The 19,095-nt window shown below is 40.8% G+C and overlaps 1 protein-coding gene across 12 annotated transcripts in view; it reads left to right on the top strand.

Moving 5' to 3' along the window:
- The window catches only part of TTLL5 (tubulin tyrosine ligase like 5), a 273,355-nt gene that overhangs the window by 179,989 nt on the left and 74,271 nt on the right, over positions 1-19,095 (top strand). For all 12 annotated transcript variants that reach the window (XR_003607888.2, XM_028096103.2, XM_028096363.2 and 9 more), the window contains one exon: positions 9,312-9,507. Coding sequence is in view for 11 of the 12 variants with exons in the window: in XM_028096103.2 (XP_027951904.1) it covers positions 9,312-9,507 (196 nt within the window). In the remaining variant the exon portion in view is untranslated. The remainder of the gene's footprint in view (positions 1-9,311; positions 9,508-19,095) is intronic.

The following is a 19,095-nucleotide window of genomic DNA, read 5'->3' as shown; positions in this document are numbered from 1 at the left end:
CATTTAAGACTATAAATTTCTGTTTAAGTACTCTTTGATTTTGTTTGTGTTTTCATTACCATTCAGTTGGATGCACTTTTATATTTGTCTTGTGATTTCTTCCTTGATTCATAGATTATTTAGAAGTGTGTTAATTTCCAAATATTTTGGAATTTTCTAAATATATTATTACTGATTTTTAATTTAATGATATTCTAGTCAGATTATACTCTGGATTTTGATCCTTTAATTTTTATTGGGACTTATTTTCTGGCCCAGCATTTGGACTATCTTGGTGAATGCTCCATGTGCACTTGAGAAGAATGAGTATTCTAAAGTTACTGGGTATAGTTTTACATAATTGTCAAATAGACAGTGGGTGGAGTGTGTTGTTTAAATGTTTAAGTCTGTATTGGCTGTTTTTTTGTTGGTTTTCTTCGCCCCCCCCCCCACACACACACCCCTCCAGCACTTTAAAATATCTCTCCATTGTTTTCTGGTCTTTGTTTTCTGATGATAAGTCAACAGTGCAACCATTTGGATTGTTGTTCCCTTGTAGGTGATGTTTCTACCACTGCCAACCAGCACCCCACCACCCTAGCTGCTTTTATGATTTTTTTCTTTATTTTTAGTTGTCAGCAATTTGACTATGATGTGCCTAGGTGTAGATTTCTTTGTACTTACCCTGCTTGGGATTTGCTGAGCTACTTAGGTTTGTAAGTTAATGTCTTCCATCAGCTTTGGAAACTCTCAGCCTTTATCTCTTTAAAGATTTCTTCTGCCCCATTCTCTGTCTTCTCCTTCTGGGATTCTTATTTTATATATGTACCACACTCTCCTCTATCGTGTTCAGTCTATTAAGCATTTTGAATGAATTCTTTTTTTTTTTTAATTCTTTTTTTTTTTTTAATTATTTGACAGAGAGAGATACAGCGAGAGAGGGAACACAAGCAGGGGGCGTGGGAAAGGGAGAAGCAGGCTTCCTGCTGAGCAGGGAGCCCAACGCGGGGCTTGATCCCAGGGCCCTGGGATCATGACCTGAGCCGAAGGCAGACGCTTAATGACTGAGCCAACCAGGCGCCCCTGGAATGAATTCTTCATTTTTGATTTTATATTTTTTCATTTCTAGAATTCTTGTTTGGTTCTTTTTTTAAATAAATTTCATCTCTCTATTGAAATCCCCCATCTGTTTATACATGTTGCCCATCTTTTACACTAGACCCTTTTACGTATTTATCATGGTTATTTTGAAGTCCATGTCTTTTTTAAGTGCAACGTTTGTGCCATCTCTCAGTGCCCTTCTATTGACTGTTTTCTCTCATGAGTCACATTTTCGTGCTTCTGCATGACTTTTATAATTATTGATTGTATGCTAGACATTTTATGTAAAATCAAAGTCTTAAGTAAGTGTTATTTGCCCTCCCACCCCCCAGAAAAGACATGCTTATCCTTTTCTCAGGCTGCTAATATAGGGGTTGAGCGATCTAATTGATAATTAAGCTGGGTCTGGACTTCATTGCAACCTTAGTGAGATTCTAGTTCACCTCTGACTTCAGATGTTTTGAGGGCAGGATGGGAGCACCAGAAAGATTCTAAAGACCCTTGTATGCTTTACAATCATGTGCTCAGTTTTCTGAACCATGCGAGATGTCTGCTTTTCATCCTGGATGTCAGCTTTTTGGGTAGCTGAGGAGTTCTTTTCCAATCGTACACTTTTTTTTTTTTTTAGATTTTATTTATTTGACAGAGAGAGAGAGAGAGACAGGGAACACAAGCAGGGGCAGTGGGAGAGGGAGAAGCAGGCTTCCTGCACAGCAGGAAGCTGTGATTGAGCGGGTCTCAATCCCAGGACCCTGGGATCATGACCTGAGCCAAAGGCAGACGCTTAACGACTGAGCCACCCAGGTGTCCCTCTGATCGTACTCTCTTCTCCCCTGTTCCCAGACTCTATTGCAACAGGTTTGTGGTTCACAAAGTGCTGTTCTGGGGGCTGGGGGCCCGGGGAGGGTTGGTCCTCAAGACTCTTTGAGGAAGCCAGTAGGGTCAAAATGTTTTCCATAGTAGTGCTAAGATATTTTTTGCCTTTTTCAAATGCCACTATGTTGACATTTGCACATGGTGCAAAAACAATGGTATTTTTATAAAACTCTTCATGCCTTAGTACAAATTAAGGCCGTGGCCCCAAACTATAGTAGTAATCATTGTAATCTCTACCACCAGAGCATTTGTAGTTACAAGAGAAATGCCATTGCTACTTAAGAAAATCCTTGTTATGCAATAATAATTATGAAATCTCAACTCTGGATTACATATCTTTTTAATGTTCTGTCTGACAAAATAGGGTGTACACATAGAGCATTTCTGCATACTGTGTGATTGTTGTCTCAAGGAAAAGCACTTGTGTGACTGAGTTACAGTCCAGACTAGCCGCTTTTTTCATCAAACATTTTTTTAATGAAATGCATTTTTTTTAAGATTCCATTTATTTATGAGAGAGAGAAAGAGAGAGAGAGAGAGAGAGAGCACATGAGAGGGGGGGAGGGTCAGAGGGAGAAGCAGACTCCCTGCCGAGCAGGGAGCCCGACGCGGGACTCGATCCAGGGACTCCAGGATCATGACCTGAGCCGAAGGCAGTCACTTAACCAACTGAGCCACCCAGGCGCCCTTCATCAAACATTTTTACTTGAAAGAACAACTGATAGATGAACTCTGGTTATTCACATTTAGATGTTTGGCAGATATTTTCTCAAAAATAAACAGTGAGCCTAACACTTTAAGGAAAACAGCTGATGGAATTTGTTGTCAATGATAAAATTCTCGCTTTCATGAAAAAATTAGAATTATGGAAAACTTCTATCCACCATTATGGATTTGATAGCTTTCTAACACTTGAAGACTTTTCTGAAGTGATTGAGTAATATTAACACGTGATTTTTTTATATTGTATAATGAAATGTGTCAACATTTGGAAGGTCTACATAACTCAGTGAACCAGTATTCCTAAAGGTTAATGCCTGATATTACAAAAGCTTGTATAAATAAAAAGATCCATTCAAAGTACAAGATGAACCAACAGAGTATGAAAAGTTCATTGATTTGGTTTCAGATTCTATATTACAACTAACTTTTAGACTACAACTTGTTGAGTTTTGGTGAAAGTTAAAGAATAATATACACAATTTCTCTGAAAGTGAGTTGGGTCGATCTCCTGCCCTGTCCCCAGCCTTAGGTCTCCCCATGCACTTGGTGAAGGAATTGATGAGTGGCCACAGGCTCACTCTGTGACTGGGCTTCAAGGAGTCTAATATATCATACCATCCCCCATGCAGGTATTGAGTTTGTCAAAAGTTAGGTGGTTGTGCCTTAACCCCTATGTGTGGCAGATACCACCTCCTCTCAGGGGTCCACCCCGGCTAAAAGCTTAAGGCTTGTCATTTCCTGGAATTTTATGCATTAAGGCTTCTGCATGTCCTCAGCATTTTGTTGGGTTTGAAATAAGTATGATTTAGCAGCTTATTCCGCTTGTTCTTTGTGTTAAGGTAGGAATGACAGTCTCTTAAAACTTTCTACGGCTTGCTCAGAAGCAGAAGTCCAACAGATGCTTTTAAATGTTTTTTGGGCTTTACCTCTGATTTAACTACAGGAGAGGTAGCGTCCAGGATGGAGAATGAGGGAGCAACGTTAAAACCAAGAGGGTTCTAGTTCATTATTTCTGAGAGTGGAGAATAGGACTCCACTTTGGGCTCAGGAGTTTGGGAGGAGAGTCCCAGGGGTCCGTACAGCTCACTCTGACTCTCCGTGGAGCCCCCTCCAGAACAGAAAAAAGGAAGCCCCCACATATATATGGGTGGAGGCCAGGCTGAAAGACCTTGGGGAGGACGTTCGGACAGAAAAGAGTATAAACAGTCCTTTCTCTGAGACCACGAGTAATGACTAGAAGGCAGGAACGATCAGCTCTGATGGAGGAGCAGGAGTAGATTTGAGCAGAAAACTGAATGCATAAAAAGATGGATGTACCTCTGCCCCCTCCACTGTTTGTGGTTTGAAGAGGAGGCAAATTCATCCCTTTCCAGGTAACCTGTTCTAGGCCTCAGCATACAGCAGGTGCAACACAGTTGCACAATAACTCTTTGGAGGATACTGTTCAGCAGAGCTTTTCTTTTTAGTAAGCTGGAGCCTTGTTGACTTCACAACTAATACCACGCTGATGGCTGGACTGTGGTAACTTGGCAACGCAGAATCCTCTGATGGTGAATGACTGAGTTTATGTTTTCTGTATACTACCTCAAAGGACTGCAGGGTATCAGTGAAATGGAATCGTTTGGTGGGGGAAGAATAGTAATAATAGTAGTATTCGTGGTGGTGATAGATTGTCGGAGCCTTTCCTGCGTGCCAGTACTTTCACTTCTGTTAGCTCTTGAACCCCCACAGCTCTTGAAATAGGTACTTATTAGCATATCCCCATTTCACAGATGAGAACAGATGAAGCACAGACAAATTAGTGTAATGAAGGCCCCAGTGGAGAGGACCCTTCCCTGCTTTATTCTCTTCTTCCCTGTATGGTCTTTGTGAATATGGCCCAATTCCAGCTGCCCTGGGAGGCATTGGGAATGGGACACACAACATTCCACGCAGAATCACTCTACTTTTGTCCTTGGAAGCATCCCCTAAAGCCAAGAGAAGTCCCCACCCCCTTGCCTGATGCCTCTCTGATCTCAGACCTTCCTAATTCTGGCCCACACTGCTTTGTTCTGCTCGGGGGAGCCTTTCTCTCATCTGTGAGATGTTCAGCATTTATAGCTCCTTTGCAGCACTTACTGGGTGGTATGACTACTTTGGGACTGAGAATTTATAGACAAAGAAAATGTAGCCTCTGTTGTCCTTAATATCTACACCCATACACTTCCCAACACTCCCTATATGTGGTAGCTCAAGTCTAGCTGGGGTTGGGTGGATGGAGGTGGCTGGGGACATGGACTGTGGATCACAGTCTCTGTATGCCTGTCACCTTCCTGTGCCTCATTCTTACCCTACGCTCTTGTGACATCACAACAGTCTCAGAAAATCTGAAAGCCTATCTTCACAGAGAGTTCAACTGCCTGGTGAGATTTGCTTTGCTAAAAACCAGCGCATCGTATAAAAACCAGTGCCTCCAAGTTCCTTACAACCAACATCCATTTGATGGAACAAATATTAAAGCAAAGGAGAAAGTATGTATTGGCTGGAGTTTGGGGGCTATGCTGGAGGAAGGGCAGTTACGGAGAAACGTTTAGCCCTGCCTTGCCACGATGTGATATAGAAAGGGAGGTGAAGTTCTAAATGAACAGGTGATGTTCAGAAAAATTTGCCATATTGTTGCCTATTAGCTACAAATGTAGTAAAGGTGAAATACAGCATAGTTCACTTTGAATCTTTGAATTTGAGTCAAATGTTAGACATTCTGAGCATTTCCACAGCTGATTTTCTTGGCTCTCTCTTCTCTGTTCTAGAAGTAATATAAAACTCTTAGAAGTTATTTGCAAGGAATATGTACAATATAATATTTTAGTATTGAGCAAAAAATAACATAAAAACTAGAGAGACTAATTAAAGCTCAACTTTTTGATGGCAGTAGAAAATGTATTACTAGAACTAGAGAGACTAATTAAAGCTCAAATTTTGATGGCAGTAGAAAATGTATTACTAGTAGACTACAATGAATCGAGGTTGAGGATGGATTTTGGCTGGAAATGGAAACTATTAGATGCCATAGAAGGGAATATGGAGATATGTAATCTCAGGTAAGGCCCAAATGAGAGTGCACCTGACTTCCTCCAAGTCAGTCATTGTAGAACTTGCAATATTACAAACCCCAGAGGCTTGTGCTTTAATTGTGAGATACCATGGCCTGAGTACCACCACCATCGCTCAAAGCAAGCAAGTTTCTCATGGCACTCACCACATTGCCTTACACAGCTGAGCACTCTTGCCCCCACCCAGAGGTGCACCGTAAAAATTCCTGCCTCTGATAAAAGTTTCTACTTGCTTGAGAAACTTTCTTTTGTGATTTGGAGACTGGGCTTGGGTTACTGATGAGATTAAAAACAGCTTTTACTATGAAAGTTTGTGAGATTGCAGTCCATTCACTATGTGTGCAACTGGATGAACAGACCTCTTATCCGTAGTCTCTTATATGACTTTCTCTTACCCACTCACAGACCCCTGCTTTGTGGACACACACCTGAGAATCTGTCCCTGGTCGTCTCCATATAAGAGGGCCTCATTACTCTGATTTCTGATGTACAACAAGAAGGCATTGAAGTAAATGCCTCCTAGGAATATCTGTTAAGAAGCCACTTTTAGAAAATAAAAACAATCTAGCCTGGCAGTGAGATGAATTCTGATGTAATAATAGTTATAACGTAGTTACAAAAACCCTTTAATATCTAATTCCTAAGTCTAGATTGCTACTTGTGGCTAGAAACTCTACAACCAGCAAGCCAGAAATGGAAGTAGAATCACAATTGATTAATTTTCTGACTTTGGGTGCAGTTACAGATAATAGTTTCATTCTAAATTCGAATGCCTGCCGTAATCAATATGGAAATCTCAAGGTTATTCAGCGAGGCCGTTCCTGCTGTTCCATCTGTCTCTTCCCTTGCGTTCACTTGTTCATTGGATCCGCCCACTCCTGCCTCCACCCTTCTCTTCATTTATACCTGGATGCCTTTCCCCACCACCCCTCCTTGCACTCAGAGTCCACGCAGTTCCTGAGCTGCTCAGTTGTTTCTTGCACATCTCTTCATGAAGCTTTTCTCTTCCCTCACTAATGAGAAAAGAGATAACAGCTTCCTCTGGCCCCTCCTTTCCTCACCCTATAACTTCTGTTCGACTCCCACTCAACACTTCGCTTTGTGGAATGAGAACATTTTATTTGCGTATTTAGGTACTTATTTCTATTCAGTCATTGGTTGCCACATTTCTCTATATCTCTGGAAGTCCTTTGGGAAAGAGCGTGTCTTTTTAACTGTATAACAGCATGCACACTGAGGGATCCCTGAAGATCAGATGTCAAACTCAGAAAAATTCATAAGTAAGCTCTCAGCTTTTTGGTACTGTTCTCCGAGAAGATTAGCTGAAAGTGTGTAATTATACAACTGAACTGTGGGAGCCAAACTGTGGGAGGAGATGAGCGAGGATGTGACCTCTCAGAGGTGAGATTATGTGAGTAGAAAACCCTTCATCCATGGACTTCAGAATATATTACACAGACTTTCCCTTAACTAGGTATTTGGAAATCTCTCTGAGAGAGGCAGAGAAACCAAAGCAGACCCCTGAAATGATGAAGCTGTGTGGGAGAACACAGACGAGAAGAGGAGCCTGGGCTCCTGGACTCAGTGGACATTCCACTTTGCTCCTTCCCCCAGGGCTCTGTTGGGGTCATTAGAAATCAGGCTATAAATAACTAGGCGGCCTGAGGTCAGGCCTCAGGAAGGTCTTATAACCTTATCCCAGTGTTGCTGCATCTCTGCCATTGAAATGACCCTTAATGTCAAAGGAAATCTGCAGAGGAAATAACAGCAGGATGATTTAAGTCACTATGAATATTTCTCTTCAGTTAGACACTGTTTCCTTTCTTTAAGCCCCGATAGCCAGGTTTGGGGTAAGATTGTTCACTATGAGATTCTTCTTGTTTCTTCTGTGTACAATTTCCTGGTCACTGTATTTCACAAAGGAAAAAAAACAAAACAAAACACCACAGGGTATTTGAAGAAGGTCCAGAGGAGAACCAAAAATGAGAGAAAAGGGCTGCCAGATAAGACTGTTCTAAAAATTAGTGGGGACCTTTTTTAAAAACAGTGGGGAAATACATACATAAAACCTAAATTTGTCATTTCTACGTGTATAATTCAGTGGCATATAGTACATTCAGAGCTTGTGCAACCATCACCACCGTCCATTCCAGAACTTTCTTGTCATCCCAAACTAAAAACTCAGTACCCATTAAACAGTAACTCCCAATTCTCCTATTTCCCCAGCCCTGGCAGCCACCATTTTACTTCCTGTCTCTATGAACTTAACTCTTCCAGGGACCTCATAGAAGTGAAATTATGCAATATTGGTCCTTTTGTGACAGACTTATTTCACGTAGTATGATGTCCCCAGTGTTCATCCATGTTGTAACATGTCAGAATTTCTTTCCTTTTTAAGGCTAACATTTCATTGTGTGTATAGACTACATTTTGTTTATCCGTTCACCTGTTGATGTTTTCACCTTTTGGCTCTTGGGAATAATGCTGCTGTGAACATTGGTATAGAAGCATCTGAGGCCCCTCTTTGGGGTATATACCTGGAGGGGGTGGGAATTGTTGGATCACATGGTAATTCTGTGTTTAGCTTTTTGAGGAACTGCCAGAATGTTTTCCACAGGAGGTACACCATGTCACATTCCCACCAGCAATGCATGAGAGTTCCAGTGTTTCCCCATGCTGGCCAGCATTTGTTTTTTTCCACTTGTTTTGTTTTGTTTTTAATAGTTGTCATCCTAATGGGTATGAAGTGGTATAAATGGGGACTTTTCTACTTGGAAGAAGTGGACTGAGAGGGCAAGTGTAGGCCTGTAGTTATGAAGACTTCAGCTGGGATATACACAGACATGGTCACCAGAATCTAAAATTTTGGAATCTGGGTAACGAAGAAAGTCAGAGTATGTAACAAACAGCCTAGCATGAGTACTGAACAGTCCCCAAGGCCACCAGCCCTTCACCTTCCTCAGATGTACAGGCTAAACATCAGCTTGGCTGGGACTCCATTGAGGTAACTTTAGAATAATGAAAAAAAGTATCTTCTCAGACCAGTTGTTTTATCTCATGATGGACACATGAGCTCACTAATGGGTAGTTAAGAAAAACCATGAATTCTGTGAAATTCACCCCTATACTTTTGAAGTTGATGTTAGAGAAGATGATTGCTTCTCTGTTCCTATCTGAAATTTAACTTGCCATCCCACATCTGAAGCTCCCTGGCTCCTCTCAGAAGCCCTTGTGGCCTTCACAGGGGACTGAGGTGACTATTTTCATTATTTAACCTTCAACAGATACTTACGTACGCTGCCCATGTGCCAGCCTTCGGGATAAGGGCTACGAATAGAATGGAGAGCGGAGCCGACCCTGACTTGGTCTTCATGGAGCTACAGTTCAGTGCGCGAATCAGATTATTTATCACACACATAGATTTGTAATTCCACACTGTGTTTTGCTCTATACAGGAAAAATGCCTGTGATATTTCCCTCTTTTTCCATTAGGTTGTTCGTACAACCTCTCTAAGAAATAATGCTTTCTTTTCTCTTTAGGAGCCTTCAAACAGGAGGCTTTGCCTGGGAGGGAGAGGTAGAAAACAACGCGTATAGCAAGGCTACAGGGGTGGTCCCTCAGCACAAGTATCACCCCACAGCGGGCAGTTACCAACTCCATTTTGCCCTGCAGCAACTTGAACAACAAAAACTTCAGTCCCGGCAGCTTCTGGACCAGAGTCGAGCCCGGCACCAGGTAATTCAGATAAGGCTTTTCCATATACTAGTATCTTCCTTCTATGGGGGTGTGGGTGTGGAGGGATGGGGAATCAGGTCAATGGGAAAGGTAGGAGACATTTCCCAAGTGTTTACCAACACCGCTATGGCTTGGGCGATTCATGGAGAATCTGCTCTAAGGGAAGAAATGTGCTGAAGCCATGATGTTGGCTTTGCTGGGAGGTAACGCTGATCCAGGTTTGACATTTTCTCTCACTGGACTGTTTCTCTACACAAATCTCTTGTAGCATTTCCCCTTTCTGTTGCATGATGGTAGTTCAGTAAGCTCCCCGAGGGTCTACTTTCCATCTCCCTAAAAGCTAGCATTTGAAGCAACTCTTTTTTCTAAATGTACCACTTCCTTGTCTTTACACACTTGGTGCGCATAAGCACACATCAATCCTTCATGACCTATCAAGATTTTCAAGGTATAAATAATGTTTCAAGTTCTTCTCACAGGAAATGGTCATAAGTTTGGCTTTTGGTCTTCCGGTTTCACAGTACACAAAACAATACACAAAAGTGTAAGAGTATACAAGAAAATCCTTGCTGTCCTGGCATTTACGCTCTAGTCAAACACTGGTTTCCTGTTCACTGTCTCTACAATTACAGAAACTCCTGAGTATATGTGTGAGGGAGCTGTGTAAGTGAATTGTACTCGTGTGTCAGTGTGGCCCAAATTACAGAGAAGGGATGACTTCACAAAAAAATCAGGCTTTATGCAGTTAACTTTTTCTTGATGATTTCAGGGTTATCATTAGAATCCATTACTATGTTCTACATGTTCTTTTGGGCTGAATTAGTACTGATTCTATGAGCTTCCCTTTTATCTGGTTACGTGAAGAAATATATCAGTTTGATCTCTTGTTATTTGCTCCTATAAAAATGTAGTACATAGTGTACATTAGTTTGTGCAAAATTAATACTCACTCAAAGGATAAGGCAACATTTCCCAAAGTTTTTTTCTTTCCCTCTAAATAAAGCAATTATCATATGCTCTCTGTCTCTACTTAATCTTTTTAACTATTGTCCAGGTCCAGACATTTTATTATTTCGATTTCATTCATTATGTGCTCATCTTTTTCTGTGCCGGTGTACTCTCTATATTATATTAACTCGATGTAATTTACGAGAAATCGAAAGTATAGGTAGTTGGGAAGTAGGTCGGTAGGTCATTTTTACGGGAGGAAAATCCAGACTTCTTACCTGGGAAGCATGGAATGTAGCGTCTCATTTTGATCACCACACTGCCCTCTATTACACAGTAATTTCCTCATTTAGAAAGTCTTTGGGCTAGGCAATTTGCATTTTCACAATTATAGATATAAATGTGTATCTTGGTTTTTTTTAGTCTGTGTAAATTTCTTAAAACTTGGGAACTTCTGAACTCCCTGTCATGCAGAGTACTTGAGAATGCAAACTTAATCAGATCCTGGACAGGAGAGGTCTCAAGAATAGCCTTATTTCCCTTATGTGAGTGTAATCAATGATCTAATGAATCTCGACAATTGGGCCCTTTTAATGCTTCCATACCTTGAAATAGTGATGATTTTTAAAGTGATCGTAGGACATCGAAGTTTGGGGGAGAGACCGTTTTACTGATTTTTACTTTTAGAAACTGCTTCATTTAAAAGCCCGTCTCATTCTTTTGATTAGCTTCCAGCGACTCACATTCCTTTGAAAATTCAGAGTACTGCTATTCTTGTGTGGATTTTTTTCTTTTTTCCAGTGAGGATTACAGTGGTTTAGTTTCACTGAACTATGAAGTATATGGAAAACATGTTTTTTAGAATCTGTCAGAATATCTGTCTTAGGGAGGAGTTAGAACTCCCAAGAAGGGAGTTATCCCGTGTCTCCTGGAGAGGGAACAGAAAATCATTCATCATAATTTTATATATGTTTATAACATCATTTGTTTCTTCCGCCTGTTCTTCTAATCCATAGCTGATTTAGGTAAAAATGAGTCAGGGTGAAGTTCTGGGACTGTGGGGAGAGCTAAAGAAACTAAATTCGTAGCTTGAAGAGTTTATAACTAAGAAAATAGCAAATAAGATATTAAATGTCTCTTCTTCTTGCCTGCCTTATGGCTGTGCTAGGCTTGACCATTATAATTATCACCACGTCGTTGATGGAAGCCTGCTTTGTGTTCTCTGTGTTTCTGCCCTTGGGTTAATAGATAGAGGTGGTTTCTCTGATGAACTCCTTATGTTTGGGATTCATTTTTCTAAAGTATACATAGCCAATGATATAAGTAACAATTTGATTAATTGCCTGTTTGAGGGTAGAATTGAAATCTAATTTACTTAACATTCATCCCTAAGAGACACCTATGGAACAGGCCATTAAAGGGGGCTTTATACTGTATTGCACTGTAGTGTATTGAATTATATTGATTATGTGCATGGACTGTGCCTTTCATAGTGATTCCCTAAAAATATTTTTGGGAAACATCATGCAACCTTTCTTGCACTACACGCAGAGGAAATTCTCCATCCCTTTCTGCACTTAGGTAGCCAGCTTATTAAAGGTATTGATTTCAAGAAGGCAAACTCTGATTGAGGATATGTTTGGAAATGGACATTTCTAACCGTTCATGCAGAGTAAGGTTTGATCTTCATCTCTGTTTAGTGTTGCACTCATAAACTGAGAAAGTGTCATGTACTGAACCCATCTCAATAAGAGACTGGAACCGTAACATGGGCATCGGAGAGGAATTCACCCAGAGCCATTGGCAGGATTTCCAGGGACTGAGGTACAAAGAAATAGGTGTGATCCAGTCCATTTGATAGAAAGTAGGATAAACAGAGTGTACACACTGATGAGTAAAACCAGCAGTTTTAAAGAAGAAATCATTCCAAGTCAGACAGGATCAGTAAACTTTTTTTGTAAATGGCCAGATAGTAAATACTTAAGGCTTCAGAGGCCATAGAGTCTCTGTGGCCACTACTCAGCTGTGCCATGGTAGAATGGAAACAGCCGTAAACAATATGGAAATGAATGAGTGTGGCTGTCTTCCAGTGAAACTTTATTTATTAAAAATGGGTGGCAGGCTGGATTTGTCTTATAAGCCCTACTTTGCAGACCCCTAATTATGAGCAACAGAACCATTTGGAGGGCCTGTTAAAACACCGATTGCTAACCCCGCCCCATTTCTGATTCAGTAAGTTTGGGAATGGGGCTCAATTATTTCCATTTCTAACCACTTCCCCAGGTGATGCCAGTGCTGCCCTTTGGGGGACCACACTTTGAGAACCATCGAGCTAAAGGGAAAGAGATTAGGAACGTCTCCTCTTCAGTTATTTGTTTTCTGTCCTTTGGCAGGGAGACTGAACATGTTAAAACTTAGTGTTGCCCTTATAAAATTTCAGGCAATCATTGTTTTATAGGAACTTTTTTCCATCTTGTTCACTCCATCTACCACAGTCTCCTTATAAATAAGTTTTCCAAACCTGAAAACCTTTGTGTGCATTTTTCTTATCAGGGTACATTCTGCTCAGCAATCATGCTCCCAGGATTCAAGTTTTATGGTGGACAGGAGATAAGTAACGGGACAGATTCCTCCTTCTTTGTTTTTAATAATAATAGCCAACACTCAGCACTGTGGCCCAAGCACTGTTCCAGGTGCTTTACATATATTCATTTATTTAACATGAGTTTCAGGGTGGTTGGAGACATGACAGAATCCTGGTCAGCTCGGGGTGGTAAAATGAATCTGTTATGTGTTGATCTATGATACCAACGTGTGTCTTCTCTCTGGTTTACACTCATTGCTTCCCACTTCCTTCTCATTCTGGCTTCCTGCCCCTGAAGGAGAAGGATAAAAAACTTTCCTTTCAGCTGAGTCGGGGGACTTTCTTGGGCAGCAGTGACTGCTGGTGACATCAGCATGAGTAGCCCTCCGTGCTGGGGGGCTGTGAGGAGGGCCGCACCGGCTGTGAGGCCCAACTGACCTGATTCTAATTGCCGACATTGAGCTGATGTTATTCTTGGCCCGGGACAGAGCGATTACTCAGTAGTTTCTGTTAAAGTGATCCTTTGTTAAACTTCTGCTCCCAGCCCCCCTCTCCTTCCCTCCCACTCTCTTCTCTGCCTCATCCAGACTGAAAAAAGCCCAAAAAGCAGAAAAATTCAGGACATGTTGATGGCCAAGGCAGAATTGCTGAAGTTTCTTTTAACAACAGAGGGGAGAGAGGGGGGATTTTAAATACATCTTAATTTTTCACTGGTTCCGTCCTCTATCCAGAGCCCTTCAATTGTTAGTAGACTTAATTTTGGACATAGTGAGGTAACTCAAGGTAAGAGAAAACTGTGCACCCTGAACCCCTTTCATCCTTCACTCCATCTGTCCTTTACTTCCACCTGCCCACCATGCTCTCTTCTGTCGGACTGAGCTAGATCAGTAAGGGGCAACAGAAAGTAACGGTCCTGTAACAAGTGTGGGGGCCTGGGCAGCTCTGGGTTCACACCAAAGGGTCTTTCAGTATGCTAGTACATCTTGAGTGCCATATGTAATGAGCTTTTTGCTGATGGTATGTGTGTCCATGCACACAGCCTCACAGGTATGGGAAGGATTTCCATATAAGCCCAGCCAAGTCTTGTTATACTGCTCCTAAAAGTCCATTGCATGTGTCTAGAAAAATTCTGCCCCCCTACAGGAATGAATACTGTTTCTCCAAGGCTTCAGCTGCTGTGTGTTTGTTTTGTGGGGGAGGGGAAAGAAAGAGAAATTCAGCAGGCACCCGGACTTTTCCAGGCAGCCAGCAATAACATACTAGCTCCTCAGCATGGCACAAAGAGAGCAAGCAAACAGGCTGGCTGTGCGGGGGGAGGCTTTCTACATCCTTCTAACAGAGTGTCCAGGAGGAAGATTGGACCGGGGATATTCAAGAGGAAGAACTTACTCGTGTGTGCTTAAGTTCCTGGAGCATGTTGGCCTGTCATAACCAACTGCTGATTTGTTTTGTTTCGTTGGGCGTTTTGTTCCACTTTGGTTTTCTTTCTGACTTTTATCAGGAACTCCTACAACACTTAGTTTCTAGATGATGATGATGATGATTGATTGATTGATTTTCCTAGAACCATTTGATTTAGTGGATTTTGCCAAGCCGAACTCTTTTCTTCTTACCTAATAAAAATATGTAGAAAATATGTGAAATGATACATGTAAAACTACATTTAGCTGTTTGGGAAATAGGCCCTCTGGACGGGCTTTGGAGTCAGATAATCTTCCATTTAAATCTTGCTTCTGTCCAGCCCATGCCTGGGACAGGCTATTCAAACTTCTCTGCAACTCAGTTTGCTTATGTCTGCTAAGGAGATGATAATATATATCTGTGCGTATCATGAGGATCGCATTTCTCAGGATGTTACCACGTGTCAGGCACTGAGCCAGGACTTTTATTTGTATTATCACATTGAATCCTCCCACTTGTCCTCTTATTAGCCCCACTTTACAGACAAAAAACCAGATAATCACTTCAGGTGACTTTCTCGGGGTCACATAAGTAATAAAAGGAAGAGTGGTTTTTTAACCCAGGAATGCAACAGGCATAGCATCCAGCCTCCACACTATCATGCTGTATGCAACCATCCTGATGCTATATTAAGGCATTCATGTATATTTTATACACACACACACACACACACACATTAATCTATGTGTATTATTACATAAGTTTTTAAGTTGCAGTTCATGCATCCACAAGTGTACTTACACCTATAAAACTATATTTGAAAAGTCCTCCTCAGGTATCCTAACTAGTCTGCTATCATTCATCCTATGCACTGTCATAAAAGAGAAGGTCTACTGAACATATATATACTCAGGTCTAGACATTCTCCCACGTATCTCAAATTCTTAAAGAAATGTCTTAAGAAAGTGTTCCTTTAGAACTCTTGGAAACACCCATAGTTTACCCTCCTTTGTGTTTTTATTTTTTAGTAATAGGATTAGGGACTACCGAGTCGTGCAATATCCTGAAACGTGTTCTAGAAGTTTGAAGATTCAGAACACTTGTGTGAGTTGTTGTTAATAACATAGGAGTTATCTTTTCAGTTATCACATTGTCCTTTCAACCCTGTTATTGTTGCTGGTCATAGTATTTTAATTTTATTTCTGTGATGGTGTTTCTGAGAAGACTACTGGGAAACATGACCGGTGTCTACAAATGTGACTATCATAGGTGATAATTTTTCATGATTACTATTATGCTTGCTTTTTCAATTCCATATAAATCTGATTCTTAATGCATTGTTATAGTAGAGATCTCAGTTTGCTAGGCTGATTCATCACTACTAGTAATAGAAGTCCCCTGATTACCTCCAGCCTGCTTTCTAAGCTGCTGCTGGAAAGTGCCCCTCTGGAATCTTGGAGGGAGGAAGGTGAGGGGCAGGGAAATGGACACAGAGTGAGTGCCTCCTGTGTGCTGGATGTAACACTATCTCCATCCCACTGATGAGGGAACTCAAAGAGTTTAAGAAACTTCCACGAGGTTGCATAGCTCGCTAATTACAGATATAATATTCAGACCCAGTCAGAGAGCTCCCAAAGCCCTTTTCCACTCTGCCACTCTCCCTCTGGAGAGAAGTGACTCTATAATTTGCTTTTTGTGTTACACATTTATCATCAGTCAGATAAGGCATTCCGGATTTATTGATGCTGCTGCTACTATAGACTCATACACACAAATATAAAAGAAAGGGTCAACGTAATGAATCAAAGTATAGAACTCTGCTTGGCTGTGGGTATGTTAAAAGGCAACTGTTCACCTACCAGCTGCTTGGGATCAACCTTGTTTGTTGTACAGCCTTAACATGTGGTTTTGCTCCTGCTGCCTGGCGACCAGTTTCGTTCTCTGCCCTCATTCGGTGACCCGTGGTTTGTTTTTCTTTGTCTGTGGGCATATGAGGGACTCACAACTCTAACTCTGTGAGATAATGAAAGACCTCATCCTTAAATACAAAGAACCGTGTCCATCTGAAGTGGACACAGCCCCAGGAAGAAGCTTAACAAATGGATGAGAGCAAGTTCTATGCAAGATGCACAGTAGGTCAGCCATGTGAGATTCTGAGCCAAATAAGACAAACCATGTATCTGAAGGCAGAGACAATTTAGATATTTATAAATTCTGAATTTAAAGTTGTGAGGGAACTTAGAGGTTGCCTTGTCTGATTATTTCATTTTACTCATCAGGAGATGTAAGACACAGACACATTATCAGAAGAACAAGGACCCTGATAGAGAAATAATTCCCTACAACTACTAGCTAATAAAAGATAAGAGACAATTGAAAACAATGCTATGAATTATATTTTTTTAAACAATTGAACTCTCAATCCGGGGTCATTGCTGATCTTTTGAGGTTATCTTTATTTATATATGTACATATATACTTTAACTTTTAAAATAAGTAATAAAAATCTGCTTATAGACAAATTTTTTTCAAGCTTTCGTTCTTGGAGTAAAGCTAGTGAAATCTGGGTCTTTTAAATGCATCTGATGAAAATTGGACACATTGCTAGGTTTGCTTTAGATTTGCTTTGGAAGGGAAATATGATTTCAGTGGATTTGCATTTGAAGGGAATCAGCATAACATAAATAAGGCTGTGTTGTGTAATGGGGCTTTGAAATCAGACTCTTTGTGGGCATGGATCCTAGCTTGCTACTTAGTAGATGTGCCATCATGGCAAATTATGGAACCTTTTTGTGCCTTGGTTGCTTCCTCTGTATATAGAGATAGATGATAATGGGACCCACCTCAGTGGTTGGGAGGATTAAATGAGATAATAGCATGTAAAGTGTTTAGCGGAATGTTGACCCAGGGTGAAAGCTCAATAAAAATTCATAGCTCTTGGGGCACCTGGGTGGCTCAGTCATTGTCTGCCTTCGGCTCAGGTCATGATCCCAGAGTCCTGGGATCAAGCCCTGCATCGAGCCCTACATCGGGCTCCCTGCTCAGCAGGGGGATTCTGCTTCTCTCTGCCCCTCCCTCTGCTCATGTTCTCTCTCTCTCTGTCAAATAAATAAAATCTTTTTTGAAAAATTCATGGCTCTTATCATGTATTACTTTTTTTTCATCGTGGTAAAAACACATAGCACAAATTTACCCTCTTAATAATTAAGTGTATGATACAGTATTGTTGACTATGAACATTGTTGTGTAACAGATCAATAAAATGTTTTCATCTTGCATGACTGAAAGTCTATATTCACTGAACAACTCCCTGTTTTCCCCTCCACCTGGCCCCTGGCAATGACCATTCTATTTTGTGTTTCTATGAGTTTGATTACTTTAGATACCTCATATAAGTGGAATCATACAGTATTTGTCTTTTTCATGACTGGCTTGTTTCACTTAGCATAATGTCCTGAAGGTCCATCCATGTTGTAGCATATTACAGGATTTCTTTCTTTTTTTAAGGCTGAATGATATTCCATCGTATGTATATACATTTTCTTTATCCATTCATCTATTGATAGGCATTTAGATTGCATCCACATCTTAGCTGTTGTGAATAATGCTTCAATGAATACGGTTGTGCAGATATCCCTTCTATTATGTATTACTTTTTTTTTTTTTTTTTTGAGAGTGCATGAGCAGGGGGTGGAGAGACAAAGGGAAAGGAGAGAGAGAAAATCTTAAGTAGACTCCACACTTAGTGCAGAGCCCGATGGAGGGCTTGATTTCACGACCCTGAGATCATGACCTGAGCTGAAACCAAGAGTGGGCCGCTTAACTGACTGGGGCACCCAGGCACCCCTATTATGTATTACTTTTAACCTTAAATATACATAGCATTATAATTTCAATTTCGGGGTTTTAGTTACCCACCCCTTCCCTGTGCCAGAAGCAGAAGTTGGTTAAGATGATATTAAAGAAAGTGTTTAGGAGAAGTTCAAGCCTCATAAAGTATTAATTGGCTACTTTTTTTTACTTATATTTACATATTTGAACAATTGAAAATAAATGCAAATGAATTCATTCACAATTGCTAGTGAGATATGAGAAGAAAAAGTAGAAAGGATGATTAATACCATGATGGGCTGCTAGTGAGGGAAGGTCATCTACATGACATCTTAGGGCTACTTAATTTCACCAGGTCTTCTGGTCATTGACTGCAACTCTGGCCTTAGCCAGCTGCCTCATGGTTGGACTTCTTTGGTCATAACACACACCTGGCCCAAAATCAGTTCAGTTGTCTTGATGCTGTTGAAAAACCAACTCAGAGACTACTGCTGGACTCTTTGGTTTTATTGGATGACAGAGTCTGAGGCTCAGGAGCATACCTAAGTATCTATTAATGACCAGCATTGTTTCTCAAATATACAAGTAGAGTTGACTTAGAAAATGCCTAAAACACAGTGGTTTTTGTTGGTGACTAGATTTTCATTACAGGTAAGCAGCTGTATTCACATCCTGGAGAGTAGATCATTTGAATTAATAAGAGCCTTCAGTCTTAGATGCTAAAGAAGACAGAGCCTCTTAATTGATTTTAGAAATAAAAGGATATGCCAGAGAACTTCTGGTATCTTTGACCACTCAAAGCCCTATCCCAGGTATTCACGTCG

The sequence above is a fragment of the Eumetopias jubatus genome, unplaced genomic scaffold, assembly GCF_037043125.1.
Source record: "Eumetopias jubatus isolate StellerSeaLion01/CBP00866 unplaced genomic scaffold, mEumJub1_p1.0 scaffold_7, whole genome shotgun sequence".
In the NCBI taxonomy this organism is placed as follows: domain Eukaryota; kingdom Metazoa; phylum Chordata; class Mammalia; order Carnivora; family Otariidae; genus Eumetopias; species Eumetopias jubatus.
The sequence above is the reverse complement of the archived record's forward strand: the minus strand, read 5'-3'. Positions and strand labels throughout refer to the sequence as shown.